This window comes from Emys orbicularis, chromosome 3 (genome assembly GCF_028017835.1).
Source record: "Emys orbicularis isolate rEmyOrb1 chromosome 3, rEmyOrb1.hap1, whole genome shotgun sequence".
Lineage (NCBI taxonomy): Eukaryota > Metazoa > Chordata > Testudines > Emydidae > Emys > Emys orbicularis.
This window is the reverse complement of record NC_088685.1, coordinates 161,023,921-161,045,103: the sequence shown is the minus strand read 5'-3', so window position 1 is coordinate 161,045,103 and position 21,183 is coordinate 161,023,921. Positions and strand designations below refer to the sequence as shown.

Below are 21,183 nucleotides of genomic sequence, written 5' to 3'. Positions count from 1 at the left end.
TGTGAATAGATGTAGCACACACACACACAAATGCCGATAACACATGCACAAGGCAGTAGAAATACACAGGCAGAAGTTATACAGAGCCAGCCAGAAACCCCTCCAAACAATGAACAGATGTAATCAGATGAAGAGACATACAAATACACACCTGAAGTAGTGGACATAAGTATATTTGGCATACTCCATGCCTTGCAGAGACACACCTAACATACACAAAGCTACAGATCTGCACACAGACCGAGTAAATAGACATACACGTGGAGATACACTCAGATACAGTGAGACACACATTCACAGTAAGTGGATTCAGGCCCTGAGGCGCGCACACACAGCAGCAGTAGATATACATGTATATAAGCGACTCCTAGCGCACGGAGGGCCACAGCAAAGCAAACCATAGTCACTCACCTTTGCTCATGGGCCGAGTCTGCAGCCCCTGTGCCTTGCCCCATGCCCATAGCGCTGTTGCTCCTGGCTCATCTCTCTCTCTCTCTCTCCTCTCCAGCTGATTTGTTTATGGAGCTTTGGGCAAGGGCCAGGCCAGCTCCTCCGCCCCCCTGCGGCTTCCCAGGCGATGGTGCTGCCCCCGGCCCAGGGAGGACCCCCGCTGCCCCGCAGAGGCTGACCCAGGAGGAGGAGGAGGAGGAGGCTTGCCCCGCGAGCGCTCGGGCTCAGTACTATGGCTGTGTACTGCTATGCGCTCAATAGCCTGGTGATGATGAATAGCAGCAACGAGGTGAAGAGCGGCGGTAGCCGGAGCCAGACGCCTCCTCCCCGGGGGCAGGTGCTGCAGGTCTCGGAGCTGCACGGCCCCTGCTGCCCGCTGGCCACGCTCAGTCCGGGCGCTGGGAGCCCCAGCTGCCCCCGGAGGAGCTCGGCCTTCCTCTTTCCCCCCGGGGAGCAGCCGCCGCCAGAGGAGCCGGGGAGCGCCGGGACTCCCGGGGGCAGCAGGCGGCCCAGCAGCCCGAGCTGGCTGGGAAGGGAAGAGCCGTCGCGGCCCCGCCAGCGGGAGCTGCAGAACGTGCAGGTGAACCAGAAAGTGGGGCTCTTCGAGGCGCACATCCAGGCGAGCAGCTCAGCCACCCTGCACCTCAAGAGCCCGCGGCTGGGCAGGAGATCGCCGTCCCCCATCCCGCCCCGCCGCAGCCGGCCCCCCGGCGGAGACCCACGGGAAACGCCCAGGAAGGAGGAGGACAAGGTCCCGACAAGCCCCTTTCCCTGGCCGGAGGCGGAGAGGGGGATATGGGGCCGCGTAGCACAGGATCCAGGAGAGACGGAGAGGGGGCGTGAGCCCCCCAGGGCGCAGGCTTTCGGGGAGACGGAGAGGGGGGGTGGGCACTGTGGAGCGCAGGTTGCCGGGGAGATGGAAAGGGGGAGCAGCACTCTCGGAGCGCGTTGTACAGAGGAGATGAAGAGGGGCGATGGGATGCCCAGAGGGCTGGGAGCGGAGGAGACGGAAAAGAGGAGCGGATCCTGCGAACAGGAGGGACCGGAGGAGACTGAGAAGTGGAGCGGGTCCCCCAGGGCGCAGAACTCAGAAGTGATGGAGAGGGGGAGCAGTGGAGCGCAGAAGTCAGAAGTGATGGAGAGGAGGGAGAGGGTTCACACAGCGCAGAACTCAGAAGTGATGGAGAGCAGGGAGAGGGTTCACACAGCGCAGAACTCAGAAGTGATGGAGAGCAGGGAGAGGGTTCACACAGCGCAGGGCTCGGAAGTGATGGAGAGGAGGAGCGAGTCCAGTGGAGCGCGGGGCTCAGAGGTGTTGGAGCGAGGAGAGAGGACCCACAGCGCGCAGGGCTCTGGGGTGATGGAGCGAGGAGAGGGGACCCACAGCACGCAGGGCTCAGGGATCATGGAGCGGGGTAGGGTATCCCTAGAAACTCAGGGTTCCGCCTCAACAGAGGAGGGGAGCGAGAACTGCGGATCGCGGGGCTCGGACTCTTCAGCCGCCCCGGAGCAAGGGAGGGGTGAAGAGCAACATTGCCCCACCCGGACTGGCTGCTGGGGGGAGCTCGGGAGTCCGCTGGACTGGGCTGTCTCTATGGAGGAGCTGTGCCCAGTGCCTGGGAGCTCCTTGGGAGCAGTGGATCAAGCCTGTGCCCGGCTGCAGCAGGACCACCCTGGAGACGGTCAGCTGCTGGTGACAGCAGCACCCACAGAACAAAAGGGGAAACCCCCGGGGGAGGGCTGCTGCGGGAGCAGTATCCCCGCTGTCATCATTACTGACCTAGGGGGTCAGGAGGAGGAGGCCGGGGAGAGCCCCCGAGTGAACATGCCCATCAGGAAGCTGTCTTCCTCTTCGGCTTCTTCCACTGGCTTCTCCTCATCCTGGGAAGAGTCTGAGGAGGACATCTCCAGCGACCCCGAGCGCACCTTGGATCAAGCCCAGCCCTTCCTGCAGACCCTGGACCAGCACAAACCCAGAGTGGTAAGTCCTGCCCAAAGCAGCTTTCCCAGGGGTCGTGGCCCCCAGTGTTGGCTCTAGTACTGGTACCCCAGACTCCACCATGGCTTCTTCCCTTAATGCTGGGTCTGGGACCAGCCTCCCTAACTGTAACCCACCCAGTAGCTTTTCCTGCGTCCTACCTCCCCCATCTTGGAACTTGGTTGCTCACCATGCCAGTCTGCGTTAGACTGCGGACAGGTAAATGACAGGCAGGATCCACTGACTGGGGTAGCTGAGGTCTGCTAAATTGATAGTGTTGCCCCAGATCCTTTGGGAACCACTCTTCTGATGCATCATCACCCTGGCAATTATAGTAAAAGACCTGCTAGTTGCCCTTCTTTATCTCAACTGGGGTGCTACCTCATTAGCCATCATCATTAACCACAAAGCCTGTGTGCTTATTAAACTCTGATGAAAGACAAAGCCAGAGTCAAACTCTTTCTGACCTGCCTGAGATCATATTGATTGGTAGGTGTTTAGAAGATGCTTGCAGTCATTTAAGAGAAACTTTCTCTTTCTCGTTCCCTCTCTCACATACACACACACAAAACCCATCACTGGTAACAGTATGTTGATGGTCATCACTTGCTTTTAGGAGAGATCTTGCACAACCAAATGGAATGCCCAATCTTGTAGTACTTAGGCAAAACTCCTAACCAAGGACTGCAAGCCTGGTTGCAGAGAATTTACCTAGATCTATTTATTATTCTTTTAACTTCAGACTATGGTGTGGTTCTTTTTCTTCTCACTGACACCAGTTTTACACTAGTATAACTTCAATGGCTTCTGAGGAGTTTCCCCTGATTCACTTGCACATTTCCTCTTTCTTTCTTTCTTTCTTTCTTTCTTTCTTTCTTTCTTTCTTTCTTTCTTTCTTTCTTTCTTTCTTTCTTTCTTTCTTTCTTTCTTTCTTTCTTTCCCGCTGTGACATTTGCACACCTTTCACATAAAGTGAATAGCAATAATGAAATCTCTAGTACATTTCATGGACTCTGGCACTTCTCCATTTTTGGAGTAAAAACTTTGCTCAGAGTAGCATTTAACATTTGTTATTAATTTATTTTTATTTATATATTTATTTAAGGTTGGTTTATTTTGTGGTTTAGTTGGTTGGTTGCTTGGGGTTTTTTGGGCAAGGGGGAGGTGCCAGTGTTGTGAGTGTCATTCTTGCGATGGTGGAAAGACCTTTTCAAAGAGGAAGGTTTTGCAGCATTTCCTAAAGATGGTCAGATTCTGGATTCACCTGATCTCCTCTGAAAGATTGTTCCATGGCTGGATCCTCTGGACAAAGCACGCTTTTTCCTTCGCTCTCACATGCTTCGTCCTGAGCTTTGTGAGGTGAATTGTCCCAGAGGAGCAATGTCACAGTGTTTCAGAGATCGAAATTCGGTCTTTAATGTAGCTGGGGCTTGATCCACTAATTGCTTTAACATTTAGGACCGAAGCCTTTAAACTGTCAAATCCTGAAAGCACCCACAACTCTCATTAACTCTAATGGGAGATCTGAGGGCTCTCTAACTCTAATGGGAGATCTGGAGCATCCCTCATGATTCGGTCCATTATGTTTAAACAGCCTTAGGCACATGGCAGTGAAATTCCTGTTGACGGCAGTGGTATGAGTACAGTAGAACATAAACTGAATAGAAGGATCAAGCCCCTGAAGAAAGGATGCTTTGTGGTTTGTGAACAACTAACAGGCTGAGACATAAATGAAAACCACCTTTTTTTGGCTGCCCTTTTCTTCTCATAGCAAGGATCCAGGCCCAATTCTGTGGAGGACAGAGAAGCAGCTGGGCAGAAACACTATTGGCAAAGTAATTAATGCTGTAGCTCTTAATGTTTTCAAATAGTTTGACATATTTAGTTCCTTTGAGTCACTCTCTGGGCTCTTTGTTTTGTGATATTCCTCTAGCTGACAAATTTTTGTTCTGCGTATATTATTTTAGTAATCATTGTCCATCACTGACAACTGTTATCAGCAATAAGTCCTGCTGAACCTATGCTGCAGACAGTTGAGTGCTAGTGTGGATGGGACAAAACCAGCTTCCATGAGTCTCAAAACTGATTTCTGTGCAAAAGTGGCAAAAAAAGCTTTGTTTCATCCTTATTGTGGACAAGTGGTTTCCTAAACTGTTTCAGCAGGACCCACTGCTGACAATGGCCCTGATTTAAAGCTCTTTGAAGTCAATGGAAAGACCCCTATTAACTTCAGTGGACTTTGGTCAGGCCCAGTGGTCTAGCAGTGAGTTTGCTAGCATAGGTAAGCTTAATTTGTCTTATCAAAGGGCCAGATTCTGATCTAAATCTGGTGGAATACCAGAGTAACTCCATTGACTTCAGTGGGATTACTCCAGTCTAAGTGAGACCAGAATCTGGCCCAAAGTGTCTCCCAGAAATCTGGGGGAGGTTAGCCAGCATTTCTTTTTGCTTGGATAATCCCCATAATACTTGCTGGGTTGCAGCCTCTGTGGGGATTCCCTACTATAAAATGAAGTTCCACTGTGAGCTTGATCCCCTGCTTTGCAGTTTATAGTGAACATCTCACCAGGATTGTGAACAAATGCCTGGTAATCCAGTGTTGTTTTCTGCAGATCCTTGATTTACTTAAATAACAAAACATGCCCAAACCCTAACTCCATGTTCTCACTGCGAACATTTGGGAATCCATAATGACCACAGAAGGGGGCTACTTGAATGGTCTCCAGTTGTACACATATTTGTTTTCATGGGTTTACCAATTTCCATTTGACAAAGCGTAACTGTCTGGAAATGAAAGATACTGTGAAGGAACATGCATAAGGAATTCCGACTACAGATCATACTAACATTTTCTGACAAGATAAACCCTGGTGGCCAAATCCTCAGTTGATGTAAATCAGTTGAGCTCAGTGGTGTTGTGCTGAATTATACCAGCTGGGCCTGAGTATGTGCATCTGCAATTAGTGATATTTGTGTGGGTAGGAAAGGTTACGGCACCTGAAAAGGAGGTAGCAACGAGCAACAGGAAAGTGGTTCTCACTGGAGGTATGTTTGGGGTTGTAAGCTTCATGCTGGGTGTTTACAGATTCAGTAAACAACAGGCTCACTGCTGCCCTTCCATCTGGAGGCTATCTGGCTAGAAAAGCTATCTGGGATGTCCGGCTGTCTATTGTAGTTCCTCTTTGTGTTCTTTGTATGGTAGGGCAGGCAACTTCCTTCAGCTGGACTTCAGAACTCGTCCTGCGTTAATGTTGCAGATATGTTGCTGTCTATGTGTATTTTGCAATTCCCGCTATCAGGCCGGCTAATCAGACAATAATCTCGCGAACGATCGGGAACGTTAAGTTGTTTAGCATGAAGAATGTGGATGGGTTAGTCACCTCCTTTTGAGACAAGATACATTTAGAAATGAGGTTTTCTGTATAACTCTATAGCTAGGTACCTCCACAGATCTCTCTGCCCTCCTCCCCCCCTCACCCCCCCCCCCCACTGATGAGGAGAGACCTACCGCTCCTGTTCCTGTCTACTCAGTAAACTGCCTGTCTGTAAAATGCATTGGGGCCCTGCAGGATGAATGGTGTTAGAGAAGATTGACATAGAAGATATTATTAAGGAGTGTGTTAGTGATTCTCAGTGAAATGACAATAAGCAAATTAGACCATTTTTTATAGTAACTCCTCCCAAGGTTTAAATAAAGCATAAACTGTGCGCGGGTTTCTGGTGCCGTGGTTTTTACTGGGCTGCAGATAGTTGCTTGGGGGAAACCCCACCCCCATTTGTGCAAGCTTGCAAGGCTCAAAAGGCAGCAGAGGTATTGCACTTCTTAAGCAATGTAGGAGGAAGAGCCTGTCCAGGGGAATCTGCAACCCACTGTGCCGCAGAGCCTCTGGGCCCACAGTGTGATTGTGGGCTGGCTGGGGAAGGAGAGGGAGTGTGCCCAGTGGGTCCACATGTCCTGCAACCCAGCTGCTACTGCAGTCTGGGGGTTGTCTAGCAGCCACCCCATAGACGTGTCAGTGCTTTGCATATTGGGAAGGATTCCTTTCGTTTGTCACACAGGCTCTTTGCTTAGGAGGTGGGGAGAGGGGCTTACTGTCCCAGCAGCTTTGCCCATGCAACTCCCATTGGAGACAATGCAGCTGCACAGGTACAGCAGAGGGGATGATCAGGCCCCTGCAGAGGATTTCACCCTCATTAGGCACCTGATCCTCCTGTTGCAGGGTAGGTGTAACTCCCATTGCCTTCACTGGAGTATATGGCGCTGCATGTGTTTCTTTCCTAGAGGGGCCCTATTCTCCTGCCACAGGATCTGAGTAACTCCTGCTGCTGAAGTCAGTGGAATTACTCATGTCTTGCAGCAGGTGACCTGCCCCCCTGCAGCTGGTTAATTCTCCACTCTGACTCTTAAGCAAAAGACTGCTGCAACTTGTTATTGCTCACTATCACCATGTGCTGATCACTATGGTGAGTCGCTGCTATCCAAGCAAAATCCTTGATTCCTCAATAACTCAGCAGCCAGAGAGAAGCAACACTCAGTTTGTCAGAACATCCTTTAACTATTCCCTTTATGAAAACGAAGGCTTTAAACCCCCCCTTCCCCTGGAAAAAGTAGCATGAGATGCCCTTAAGCATTCTTCGTCTTAGCCTTCCCCAGCACTAGTGCAGAAACTGAAGGACTCTGAACCCTGAAGTGTTGCAATCACAAAACTTGCAGCACGTTCCAGAACTCTGTCTCTCTCAACAAGCATCGTGTAATCACCACTGGCCTAGAGTATGGAGTTTCCATTAACGTGAGCTAAATAGTGAGAGCTTTTGGAAAATGCATATATGATTACTGCAGAAAGGGGAATGTATTTATTTGTTTGCCTGACTGGCAGTGACTGTAAAATATTTCTATGAGGCAATGTAGCTGTGCCAAGCTCCAGCCAGGCACCAGGCAGACCCCTTGCCTTCTCTCTAGGGTGTTCCAAAGCATTGTCTGACAGCAGCACTCCTGATTTGCTCCCATAAAAGAAATCAATCAAATTCAATATGTTTTCATTCCCATCTGATATGTCATTTTAATCAGGAAGTAGCTGTGTAATAGCAAGTATTTCCCCACAGGGGATGATGCTGTGCAGAGCCCCCTGCCATACCCTTCCCATCTGGCCTTGTTCTCTAACCCTGCATACCCCCAAATGCATTGTGACGCAGTGGAGGTGCTTACATAAGAAGATGGATGATACCATTTTGGCTCCCCTCTCTTCAGCAGTTTTTGAGCCAATGGAGGAGGATTTCTACTGCATTCACCCCCTCCATGTCCTATAGCATGGGGATTATATGGCACATATTACACCCTTTTATTATAGGCACGTGTTTACCAGCACATTCATTCACTCTGGTGGTTTTGAGCAATTCCAGGCTGAAAACATTCATAAAAGAAAGCTGGGGAGGTTTCTGAGAACTCTTTATTTGGGATTCTAATTCTGTGTTGCACAGTTTTGTGACCCCTGGTGCCCGAAGGATAATTAGGAACCAGCTTTTCAAAATAGTCCACTCATTTTGTGTGCCCAGCTTGACACACTGCAGGCCAGCCACTCACAGATCCCACTGATGCCTGCTGGAGTTGTAGATACCTAGCACCTGTGAAGTGTCTCAGATTGGATACCCCAAAATTTAAGCTCACTAAATTAGTGGAGACTTTTCACATTTTTGTCTACATCTTTACAGAACCATAAAGTGATAAAAAACAACCAAACGGCAGCCAGGACCTGTGTCATGTTTTCCATGTTATTTCTATAACAAGTTAGAACAGATTTACATGAAGAGATAACATGAGCTCAGCACTCACTTTCAATCATTGTGTGGCACTTCTTGAGTATGTCGGCACCTATTTCTGGTATTAAACCTCACTTCAGCTAAGATTAGTCCTGTACAATTATTAGAGCTCACTTTTTATCCATACCAGTGAGTGAATTGGTGCACTTATTCTGATCTGTTTTAATTAGATGGAACTCAGCTAAAGCTTCCTAAGAAATATGTTTAATATTTAATAAACATGCAAAAATAAAATATGGGTGAAATGTTCAGAAGTGCCTATGTGACTTAGGAGCCTAATTCCCATTTTCAAAAGTGACCTAAACACTTAGGAAACTAAGCCCTAATGATTTTTAGTGAGACTTAGGCTCATAAGTGCCCAAGTCACTTTTGAAAATAGCACTAGGTGCTTTTGAAAATTGTACCCTATGCCAGCCAAATTATGTAAAAGCACAAATAGACTTTTCTCTCCACAGCATGCACAGTGGCGACGAGTAATTCAAGAAGCTATTTAAGTATTATGTCCATGAGCTTCAAAAGTGGGTGCCTACAATTAGGCTCTTAAATCTCTATTTAGGCAACTAAATAAGTAGCCTAATTTTCAATATTATTGGCTTCAACTGTCCTGCGGGTATTCAGAAACTCTGAAAATTAGGCTGCCAGTGTCAAGTTGGGAACCATAAATGGAGGTTTTGAATATGTAGATCCCAACTTCTATGTACCTCAGTTTTCCCTTCTACAATATGGGTGTGACACTGTTTACTTAGCACACAGGGCTGCAGTGTGACTTTAATGGATGTTCGCAAAGCTCTTTGAGATCCTTAGACAAATGGCTCTAGAGAAGTGCAAGTTACTATTACTGGTGAGCACCAGTGCTTTCTGCCTTCGTGTAGTTTTTCGTAGCTGTGCAAAATTAAAATCTGAAACATCTGAATGTTGTTAAGACTCATGTTAACATTCTTCCTCCTGCTACAAGGTTATTTTCGATGCTATCATGCATTTCTGTTATGAAAAAAAAGAAGATTTTATAGTAAAAATATTTTTTATTATTACACAGGGAAAAGGAGACAGTCTACTAAAGAAACATTCAGTCCTTTCTTTCAGATCTAAGATTTGTTGCTGATCAAAACACAGGGATGATTTTGGAAGAAGTAGTATGTTACTTGCTGCTTGAAACTTTTTTCTTGTAAATAGTATGGTAGTATCTGAGGAGCACTACAAAATGGGAACGGCATTAACAATCAGTACTATTGGGGTCTTTAAGCAATGGGAAAGCATCCCTTATCCCCCAGAAAAGATAAACACAGTCTCTGGAGTCAGATGCTCACGTCTGAATGAGTTGGATTTGAAGTACACTGTTAGCTGCTCCCTGCCCTTGTGGTCTGATTTTCAGAAGTGTTGAGCACCTACCATTGCCATTGGGTGAAGACCACCTGGCACCCTGAAGCTAATAGAAGTTTTGCCCAGGATTTCACTCCTCAACTTCCTTTGAACTAGTGGGTGCTCTGCAACCCTTGAAACCAGGCCCTTAGATGTTACCAAACACAGGGGGCTTTATCCTGCAGTCCTTATTGAGGGAAAACTCCCATCAGCCTGAGTGGGTGTGCTTGGCCTGCATAGAGACTGGCGTATCAGACCCAACGATAACAGGAACAGCTTGTTGTCAGGACTGCAAAGGCCATGTGTGGCAGCTTTGACTCTTTCGCCTTTGCATGGTGTCAGTAATGGGGCAGGTTTTATTAATGGAGTTGCACAGAGTGGAAGTCAACACAGGATTTGGCCCAGCATGTTCACCTGCTTTAGTAAGCAAGAGCTTGCCCCGTCTGCCCCCTCACTCGGCTGCCTTCCTGAGAATTCAGATTACGAAAACCTGAACTGTTTGTCCTTGCTTGGACAATGCATATGTAGGAAGACAAAACAGAACCAAGCAACACTCTTCCCCCCCACTGAACTGTTAAAGAGGTGCTCGGATACCATGGCAAAGGGGTCGATGCCCATGCCAAAACAGAGACAAGATCAAGGCACTGTGGGAGGAGTCTCCCTCCTTCTACAGTCCTTGTACATGGCTTGGCTGCACACGGTGGCCATAAAAACCCCTTAGGTGGCCAAAGGAGAATTCCCCCATTGCAAGCAGAGTGTAGGACAATCATAGTTGTCTTACAAAGTCCATCCCACAAGCCCTGGCATGGGGGGCTTATTGTGAGTGGGATGGGTTTTACTGGGGTGTCCATTTGGAACCCTATAAGGAAACTATAATGTAGTTTCTATTACTAGTAGTTTATATTTAACACATTGCAGAGAGTGTTCAGACCTGCAGCTGTAGGAGGGGTGGGGTGGGGGGCAAGACAGGTTGACTTTCCCAGTGGTCTCCAGACCAGAAAGATAAATCTGCAATCTCTGTTGGTATGTTTTATGCTGGTGGATTTTGTTAAATTAGAATCAAAGCTATTGCATCCTAAGCCACTCACACTAAATGTTCTTCCAATTTTAGCAGCATTCTTTCCAGGCTCAGCTACATTTGTTTTTATCTTCTCTATGGCAATTGATGACCTAAGTCTGAATATGTATAATTCTGCAGGATCTCCTGTTATATATTTCTTCCACAGCTGTAGCTGAATCAGGACTGTCTAATCCAATGACATGTTGCAATGCCTAATGCTTTCTTTAATAAATTCCAGATTCTAAGAGTCAGCAAAGTTTACATTTCCCAAGTAATAATTTTAAACACTAATAGAGACAGACCCTGAATCTTTATTTATTTTTTTAATCTTCTCGAGTCTGACCAGAATCTATTTGTGGGAAACCTAACAGGATGGATAAATGATAATGAGACAAACAACTTAATCTTTTAATAATATCAAGTGAAAAATCCAATGGCAGGTTGGCATAGAAGTTAAATAAGAAACTACAGCTAAATCCTTATTGGGGACAAGTTCAAGTATGTTGAGCAAAGGAAGGGATGTAATTAGAGACAAGCCCGAATAAGCTCCCCGGATTCGCACGACTCTCTGAACTTTGAAACAGTGGGCCTGATTTTTCTCTCACACCAGTTTTATACCAGTTTAACTGTATCAGGCCGTGCCATGCTATGCCCCTTCTGTAGTCATTGATACCAGTGCACAGTGAATGCAAGGGGAGTGTTAAATTCTCCCAAATGCAAATAGTAATATTTTACATCTACTGTGCACCAATTCTCCACTGGTGCAAATGATTGCCCAAGGTGCATGTCAATGCTGAATCCGGCCCATAGACATCCATAGAGTTACATCTGATTTACAACAATGGAAGTGAGAGTAAAATCAGGCCCTGATTTGGAACCTGAACATGATCTGGTGCTGAATTTCAGAGGCAACCCCTATTTTTATAATGGACCAAGCCAAAAAATCCAGCTCCAAGTGCCCCTCACCTTTGAGTGGATGTTCAAAATACATACCTCATATTGCAGCTTGGGACAATCACTGGTTGTCATGCACTGGTTGGTTATGCATTAAAAGCAAGGCTTGTGGTCACAGTATGAGGAGGTACTAGGGAATGCAATTGCTAGTGTGTTTAAGCAGCTACAGAAAAATTGTTAATTATTATTGCTTCATAGAATCATAGAATATCAGGGTTGGAAGGGACCTCAGGAGGTCATCTAGTCCAACATCCTGCTCAAAGCAGGACCAATCCCCAACTAAATCATCCCAGCCAGGGCTTTGTCAACCCTGACCTTAAAAACCTCTAAGGAAGGAGATTCCACCACCTCCCCAGGTAACCTATTCCAGTGCTTCACCACCCTCCTAGTGAAAAAGTTTTTCCTAGTATCCAACCTAAACCTCGCTCACTGCAACTTGAGACCATTACTCCTTGTTCTGTCATCTGGTACCACTGAGAACTGTCTAGATCCATCCTCTTTGGAACCCCTTTTCAGGTAGTTGAAAGCAGCTATCAAATCCCCCCTCATTCTTCTCTTCTGCAGACTAAACAATCCCAGTTCCCTCAGCCTCTCCTCATAAGTCATGTGCTCCAGCCCCCTAATCATTTTTGTTGCCCTCCGCTGGACTCTTTCCAATTTTTCCACATCCTTCTTGTAGTGTGGGGCCCAAAACTGGACACAGTACTCCAGATGAGGCCTCACTAATGTCGAATAGAGGGGAATGATCACATCCCTCGATCTGCTGGCAATGCCCCTACTTGTACAGCCCAGAATGCCGTTAGCCTTCTTGGCAACAAGGGCACACTGTTGACTCATATCCAGCTTCTCGTCCACTGTAACCCCTAGCCTAGCCATTCGGTCCCTAGTCTGTAGCAGTGCATGGGATTCTTCTGTCCTAAGTGCAGGACTCTGCACTTGTCCTTGTTGAACCTCATCAGATTTCTTTTGGCCCAATCCTCTAATTTCTAACTTCAGTGATATATCGCCATAGCGCTAAAGGCCCGTCATGCTAGGCTTGAGCTGCAGGGACACCCTTGCTGTCAGAGGGCGGGGTGGAAGCTCCAGATAAAGGGGAAGAGAACAAACAGAGAAAAGAGATTTCAGAGATTGACTTGTACCTGCTTAAATTATAGTAACATTTTAAAAGGCTGCACAATATATGTCAAACCTGTGATTTGACGAAACACTGTCAAGTACTTTCTTCCCAGCTCCATTGTTTGTAATTTTCTCCCAGGAACTTGTAAATACAACTTCATTCCTAATAAATTTTGCCCTCTTTCTACTTGGCAAACCTTAGGTTTGTTTCGCCTGTGTTTTTAACAGAGCTGAGATGAACTTCATTAATTTGCAAAACTAACAAAGTGAACCCCGTGCTCATGACACTGCCTGTCTTGACAGCAAAAAGGATGGGCTTTTCTGGTTTTGAGTTAAACACCATTGAAAAGTCTCCTTAACATGCAATAAGAAGCTGGCTAAAACGTTTGAAGCTCTGCTGGCTGGTCTTGTTTTGTGCCTTGTCTACATGGGAAAATTGCGCTGGCTTATTTATGTCCATTTTTAAGTCAATAGAGTGACACAGGTCCAAGCACCTGTGTGGACACGCCTATTTGGATTTCAGAATGACTTATTTCAGTCTAGCTTAAACCTGCTCTCAGCTGACTTAGGTCAGGTCTACATGACAGACCTATGTCGGTATAACTACATCGCTCAGGGGTGTGAAAAATCCATACCCGGAGTGACGTAGTTATACCGACCTAACACCCCCACCCCCCCCAGCGTAGACAGTGCTATGTCGGCGGGAGAGCTTCTCCTCTGAACATAGCTACCGCCTCTTGGGGAGGTGGATTTACTACGCCGACAGGAGAGCTCTCTCCCATCAGCGTAGGAGTGTCTTCACTTAAGTGCTACAGTGGTGCGGGTGCATCGGTGCAGCTATGCGGATGCAGTATTTTAAGTGTAAACTGCCCACAAACTAAATCAGAAAAAAGTCACTTTTAAACTGCAGTCAGAGAGCCCACACAGGGATTGGCACTGGCTTAACAGTATCAATTTATATCAACTCCTTACACTATATGGTGCATCTTCCCAAGGCCTAATCTAAAGCCATGTCTACACTACAAAATCAAGTTGAGCTAATTTACATCGGCATACAGTTGCTGCAGTAATTACATCACTTGTGCATGTCTACACTTTGCTCCTTGTGTCAGTGATGCGCATCCTCACCTGGGACGCTTGTACTGATTGTACTGTCAGTGTGGGGCATTATGGGACGGGTCCTGAAAGCCAGTAACAGTCCATGTAAGCAACACTGTGCCTACACTGACACTGCTTCGACCTAATTACATCAACCTCGTCTCTACGCCGCCCGTGGAGGTGGAGTTTGATGTCGTTGTAATGGGGCAGTTATGTCGGCGGAAGCGAAATGTAAGTGTAGACCCTTACATGGTTAGGTCGACGTAAGCTGCCTTGTGTTGACCTAACTCTGGAGTATAGACCAGACCTGAGGGTATATCTACATTGCAATTGGAGGTCTGATTGCAGCTCAGGTAGGCATACCCAGGCTAGCTTTCATCTAGCTAGCACAGCTATCAATAGAAGCGAAAACATGGCGGCAGAGGCTTCAGTGCAACCGTGGGTACATACTGTATCAAAGTCTGTGTCACCGCTTCTTCACTGCTATTGTTATTTGAGCTTGCTAGATTCAAGCTAATGCAGGTATGCCTACCCCAGCAGCAGTCACCCCCCCATTGTTGTGTAGACATACCCAAAAGGGGTTAAACTAACTTGACTGAGCTAACATGAGTGAAAAACACACCCTCTTTGCCAGTCCAGACCAGGCTGAAGGGGTTTAACAACTTAGCTTTGAGCCAGGCAGCCACTGTGCAGCCTTCTCCCATACATCAATCTGGAGTTGCTGGTGTACAGACAGCAGTGTCTCAGGCTACCTGAGCCCTGGGCTTCTCTGGAGCAGAGCATGGCTCAGCTGCCATGAGTTTGGGGAGGTACACAAAACGGGACTAGGAATAAAAGACCCATTAGACTTATTTTCAGTTGAGGGGTGTCTGGGCATTTGAAAAGAGCTGTGCAAATAGCTGACTTTTTGGTTTGCTGGCCATGCCAAAAAATAAAAACCAAATTGTTTCAAGTCAACACGAAACAATTTTTTAAGAAAATGTTTAGAAAACCAAAAAGTTGGGGGGAAAATCCTTTTGGGAGAAACTAAATATTTAAAAATAAAATTGAAATCAATTTTGAAATGAAAAGTCATTTGGATTGTTTTGGATTTTTTTGTGTGTTTCTTTTTTTGACTGAAACATTTTGGCAAATTCAACATGAGTTTTGGTTCACCCAACTCTGCATAATTTGGCAAAAAAAAGTTTTGGCTGAAAATTTTTGCCTAACTCGCCATCTGAACTCAGGTCTTCATGCATGCAAGCACAGTGCTCCTTGAAGCAAAATGCTCAGTACGTGGAAGGTTTAAGGACTGTTCATTGCCCAAACCTTCCCTTCATTTCAGCACGTCTCCTCTCAACTCTGTCCAAACTTAGAAATGAATGACTTGTTACATTTCACTCTCCTTTAAGTCCCTCCCACTGGCGCAGTTCTCTCCATGTGAGCCAGTCTCATTATTCAAGATTACAGCAATATTTCATGGAAATGGCACTAAACAGCGCATCTCACAGTATGTTTACTAAAACCTTTTGGACCTTTGCTGGAATGCTGTTGTGCCCTTTGACAAAGGATGCTACTAAATCTGCACATACCAATTTGAAAACTCATCCTAGAGAATTTATCTTTGTCAGTCCCTATATAAAGCTTTTAATGCAAGGATCTCAAAGGTCTGGTCTGCATGCAGAAGTTGCACCAGTTTAACAGCAAGTGTGAAGTTAAATTGATTTAGCTAAACAGATGCAACTTTGTGTGTAGACACTCTACACAAGCTAAACTGCTGAAAGCCAGATTTAAACCAAAGTAGACCTACTCTCAGAATGAGGAGTAGCCAATGTGGAACTGACTACTGGAGCTAGCAGGGGGATTTCACCAGGTGGCATAGAGCCAGAATAACAGTTTTATGCTAACCCCCTCTGTCATCCCTCAGTCATGTGCCTTTGGGAGAGAGGGCATGGCCAATCCCTGCTGTGCTTCTGTTACTCTCAGGTGATGGAGTCAGAGGCAGCCTAGAGAGTAAGTCAGAGTAGCCCCAAAGCTTCTCTGATTTATGCCAAAGGCTGAGCCAAGAATAAATGAGAAGCAGAAAGCCACCCTTGCCTTCCCTCTCAATTTTGGCACTGAACATATCTTGGGCAGAACTGATAACTGGCCCCCAGATCTTTAAGCAGTTTAAATCTGGATCCAGATCCAAAGTGTGTGATCTGATTTGCCTCTAGGCCCTGATCACATCAGGTGCTGAGATCTTGCAGGATCAGCCTCTTGGAGATGGTTCAGCCTGATTCTTTACCTGCTAAAAAGTGAGTACAGGCAATAGGGTTGCCAACCCTCCAGGAATTAAGATTAATCTTTAATTAAAGATTATGTCATGTGATGAAACCTCCAGGAATACGTCCAGCCAAATTGGCAATCCTGCTATGGTAGGTAAAACCCTATCAAATCAGAATGGTAGCATTTACACACATGTTGCACTGGTGTAAATTACTTCACAAGGTGCCTGGCTGTGGAGAATCAAGCCTCTGGATCTCATTACAAACCTGGGGCCCAATTAAGTTTCCATTGAAGTCAATGACAACATTTCCAATTACTTCTGTGGGAGCAGGCCCAGGCCCCCTTCCTGCCACCCAATTCCCCTGAGGGGGCTGGTTTTAAATTGAAGATGTATTTGTGGGGCCACAATCTGTATATGCTCTGGAGGCATCAAGGGCTAGAATAGCTTCTTGGGGAATTTCCCCAGTGTGGGTTGTTGTAGGGCTGATATAGGCAGCTCTGTGCTGCCCTCCTGTGCAGCCCCCTGCAGAGGAAGAAGTTGGAGGTGTAACTGGGCGGGAGGGTGGTGTCTATGTGTCGGGGGAATGGCCAAGCACAAAGTGCTCTGGTTATTCTGGGCTGCAGAGCCTGGAGTTGCCAAGAATTAGAGGTGATGTAGCAGAGCCACGTTTGCACCCCTATCCCCAGTCTCCTGGGCTGTATCTTCTGTGCTGTGCTTCTTAAGAGGGGCAGCACAGAATCTGTCCCCTTGTCTCTGGCCCAGAGTTAGTGACAAACCCTCAGCAAGACAGAGGCGCCTCATGGCAGTGCTGTGCTGACAAACCCTTAGCTCTAATGGCATGAACAAGGACTATAGTTTACTTTAATCTGAGGTCAACCACACTTTGCTGTGATTCAAACTGAAACCTGTGGTATCAAATGAATAGGAGCAGCAAGGGCTTTACATAACTGGCAGCTTCTCTGGAAGGTGCCCTGCCGTGGCTCATTTAGAAAAATAACCTAAACTCACGGGGGCCCTGAAATCTGATCTGGAAATCTTCAGAAAGGCCTGAATCTGTAGGGCTGAGTGGCAGACTTTCACTCCTCCAGACCTTCACACTAGGCTCATTCAACAGACTCAGGAAAGGGGAAACTCAGCAGCAGGCAGCTAGCTGGAACTTCACCATGGCTTGTATAAACTGCATAGGTTCCAGCTACAGAGAAAGAGAGAGAGACACGAGCACACGCATGTGCTGTATGAAGAAGCGTCACAGAGCTCTCTCATCACTGCTGCCCTTTCTGCATTGCTTGTATGGGTTGGGCTGTTCCCTCACCTGGTGTAAATCACTCGGTGACATCAATGCAGCGAAGGGGATTTACGCCAGCTAAGATCTGGCCCCCTAGACTCATCTCTTTGGAGGATTTGGGCAAATAGAGAAACAGGAGGCTATTGTGTGGTAATGTTAAGGTTTTAGCAGCAGCCTTTACCAGGGCTGCCCAGAGGGGGGGGGGCAAGTGGGGCAATTTGCCTCAGGCCCTGGGCCCCGCAGGGGCCCCGCGAGCCCTGGCCGAGAATCCCTTTTTAATTTTTACTCACCCGGTCGCAGTCTGGGTCTTCGGCGGCATTTTGGCGGCGGGTCCTTCAGTGCTGCCGAAGACACGGAGCGACTGAAGGACCCGCCGCCGCCGACTCGGAGCGCTGCCCGCTTTGCCCCAGGCCCCCTGAATCCTCTGGGCGGCCCTGGCTTTACTTGACATAAGTCAGTAAAAGAACTCTCTCTGCAGTAATGTACTTGGGACTGTCTCCACTAGGAAAGTTTGTAAGCGTTTTTGTGCACCAGTGCAGTTTTAATGGTGGGTTCAAGGTATAGTGTGGCTAGGTTGCAGGCATTTTTACACTGCACCCACTAAGCTACACTAACCCTGCTCTGAACATGTTAAGTATCCTGATAGACTAGAGCAGTATTCAGTGTGCATCTGTGCATAAATCTCATAAGTGGACCAGAGCACCACACAAAGGAACCAATGCAGCAACCGAGAATAGCAGAGTCCAGTAGCATTCTGGCAATGACCCTAGTGCTGACATGCCTCCATGTTGGTAGTGGGAGGCAATGATGGGCTAGAAAATTCTGCTAGCTCTATGCTATCTCAGGGAGCCCATTAAGTGGGAGGAGGGGGGCACGCAGGACTGGCCCCTTTATAGGGGTGGATTCTGCATTAAAGGGCTGCATCATAATCAAGGCCAGTGTTTTGCCAAACTTTGTGGCTCAGCCCAGTAATAGCTCTGTAGATCTCTAGACAGCAGCATTACGATTGCAGTCTTTCAAAAATCACAAGTCAGGCCTAAAAACTCATGAGATTTTAAAAGAAATAATAATTACGGGGTTCATTTTATTTGTTTGGGGTTTTTTGAGCCTTTAGGTTGGACATGGGGTCACATTTTCAGGCTTTTTATCCACAGCCATGAGGGCTAGAAACTTCCCTTTAAAAAAAAAAAAAAATCTGAGATTCTCAACTGATCACCTGGGGCTTTATGGAAAACACCAAATATCACGAGACTCCTGATAAAATCGCAATAGTTGGCAACACTTCTGTTGAAATGGCTTCTTCTGTCTGCCAAGAATTCCACTGACTGGGGTGAAAGGCCGTAAAGCAAGCCACACCTACCTACTAAGCAGGTTTTGCTGACTATAATAAAAATAAACAAGATAAAGAAACCCCCCAGCCGCATGCCCCAATGCTCAATAAAACAGTCTGCCTTCCTGTTGGTACATGCGCCTGGGGGCAGAGATAGTGGAATCAGCCTGACTCTGATAACTATGTGGAACTTACACAATATTATCTCTTGGACAAAATGTGGAGATAGTTCTTTTGTTATCTGTATTTGTCCACCTATCACCAAACAAATTGTAGACCAAGGGCTAGATGGATTTCCAGTTGATTTTTGCATAAAACCTTTAAAATAGAAATCATTCCTTAAGAACATAAAAATGGCCATACTGGGTCAGACCAATGGTCCACCTAGCCCAATATCCTGTCTTCCGACAGTGGCCAATGCCAGGTGCCCCAGAGGGAATGAACAGAACAGGGAAATTATTGAGTGATCCCTCCCCCTGTCATCCAGTCCTAGCTTCTGACAGTCAGAGGCTTGGGGACACCCAGGGCAAGGGGTTGCATTTCCTGACCATTCTGGCTATTAGCCACTTATGGACCTATACACCATGAACTTATCTAATTCTGTTTTGAAGCCAGTCATATTTTTGGCCTTCACAACATCCCCTGGCAATGAGTTCCACAGGTTGACTGTGTGTTGTGTGAAGTATTATTTCCTTTTGTTTGCTTTAAAGTGGCTGTCTATTAATTTCATTGGGTGACCTCTGGTTTTTGTGTTATGTGAAGGGATAAATAACATTTCCTTATTCACTTTCTCCATACCGTTCATGATTTCATAGACCTCTATCATATCTTCCCTCCCCATAGTCATCACTTTTTAATCTCTTCTCATATGGAAGCTTTTCCATACCCCTACTAATTTTTGTTGCCCTTTTCCAATTCTAGTATATCTTTTTTGAGATGGGGTGACTAGAACTGCACGCAGAATTCCAGGTGTGGGCATACCATGGATTTATATAGTGGCATTATGATATTTTTCTGTCTTATTATCTAACCCTTTCTTAATGGTTTCTAACATTCTGTTAGCTTTTTTGACTGCTGCTGTGCATTGAGTGGATGTTTTCAGAGAACTATCCACAATGACTTCAAAATCTCTTTGTTAAATGGTAACAGACGTGGACCCCATCATTCTGTATGTATAGTTTGATTATGTTTTCCAATGTGCATTACTTTGCATTTATCAATAATGAGTTTCATCTGCCATTTTGTTGCCCAGTCACCTAGTGTTGTGAAATCTCTTTGTAACTCTTCATAGTCTGCTTTGGACTTAAATATCTTGAGTAATTTTGTATCATCTGCAAATGTTGCCACCTCACTGCTTACCCCTTTTTCCAGATCATTTATGAATATGTTGAACAGCACTTGTCTCATTACAGATTCTTGGGGGACACCGCTATTTATCTCTCTCCATTGTGGAAACTGACAATTTATTTCTAACCTTATTTTCCTGTCTTTTAACCAGTTACTGATCCATGAGAGGACCTTCCCTCCTATCCCATGACTGCTTACTTTGCTTAAGAGCCTTTGGGTTGTGACCTTGTCAAAGACTCTTTGAAAATCCAAGTGTACACTATATCCACTGTATCACCCTTGTCCACATGTTTTTTAACACCCTCAAAGATTCTAATAGACTGGTGAGGCATGATTTCCTTTTACAAAAGCTGTGTTGACTCTCCTCCAACAAATTATGTCAATTTATGTGTCTGGTAATTCTGTTCTTTATAGTTTCAACTAGTTCGCCTGGTACTGAAGTTAGGTTTACTGATCTATAATTGCCAGGATCGCCTCTGGAGCCTTTTTAAGAAATTGGCGTCACATTAGCTATCCTCCAGTCATCTGGTACAGAAGCTGATTTAAGTGATAGGTTAATATCAGGTTAATAGTTCTGCAATATCATATCTGAGTACCATTAGAACTCTTGGGTGAATACCATGTGGTCCTGGGGATTTATTATTGTTTAATTTATCAGTTTGTTCTAAAACCTCCTCTATTAACCTCAGTCTGGGACAGTTCCTCAGATTTGTCACCTAAAAAGAATGGCTCGGGTTTGGGAATCTCCTTCACGTCCTCTGCGATGCAAAGAATTCATTTAGCTTCTGTGCAATAGCCTTGTTTTCCCTGAGTGCTCCTTTAGCATCTCAATCATCCAGTGGCCCCCCACTCATTGTTTGGCAGGCTTCCCGCTTCTGATGTACTTAAAACATTTTTTGCTGATAGTTTTTGTGTCTTTTCCTAGTTGCTCTTCACATTCTTTTTTGGTCTGCCTAATTAACTGTCTACACTAGGAAAGTTTGTAAGCATTTTTATGCACCAGTGCAATTTTAATGGTGCTACCAAGGGGTGCAAGGTATAGGGTAGACAGAATGCAGGTATTTTTACATTGCACTCACTACACTACATTAACTCTGCTCTGAATATGTTTAATATCCTGATAGGATAGCACGGTATTCAC

General features: G+C 46.1%; 1 protein-coding gene across 1 annotated transcript in view; it reads left to right on the top strand.

Annotated features, from left to right (window-relative positions):
• The first annotated feature begins 682 nt into the window (after positions 1-682).
• Positions 683-21,183, top strand: part of ITPKB (inositol-trisphosphate 3-kinase B) — a 100,350-nt gene continuing 79,849 nt past the window's right edge. The window contains exons 1-2 of the mRNA XM_065401611.1: positions 683-1,582; positions 1,664-2,431. Coding sequence (XP_065257683.1) covers positions 683-1,582; positions 1,664-2,431 — 1,668 coding nt within the window. The remainder of the gene's footprint in view (positions 1,583-1,663; positions 2,432-21,183) is intronic.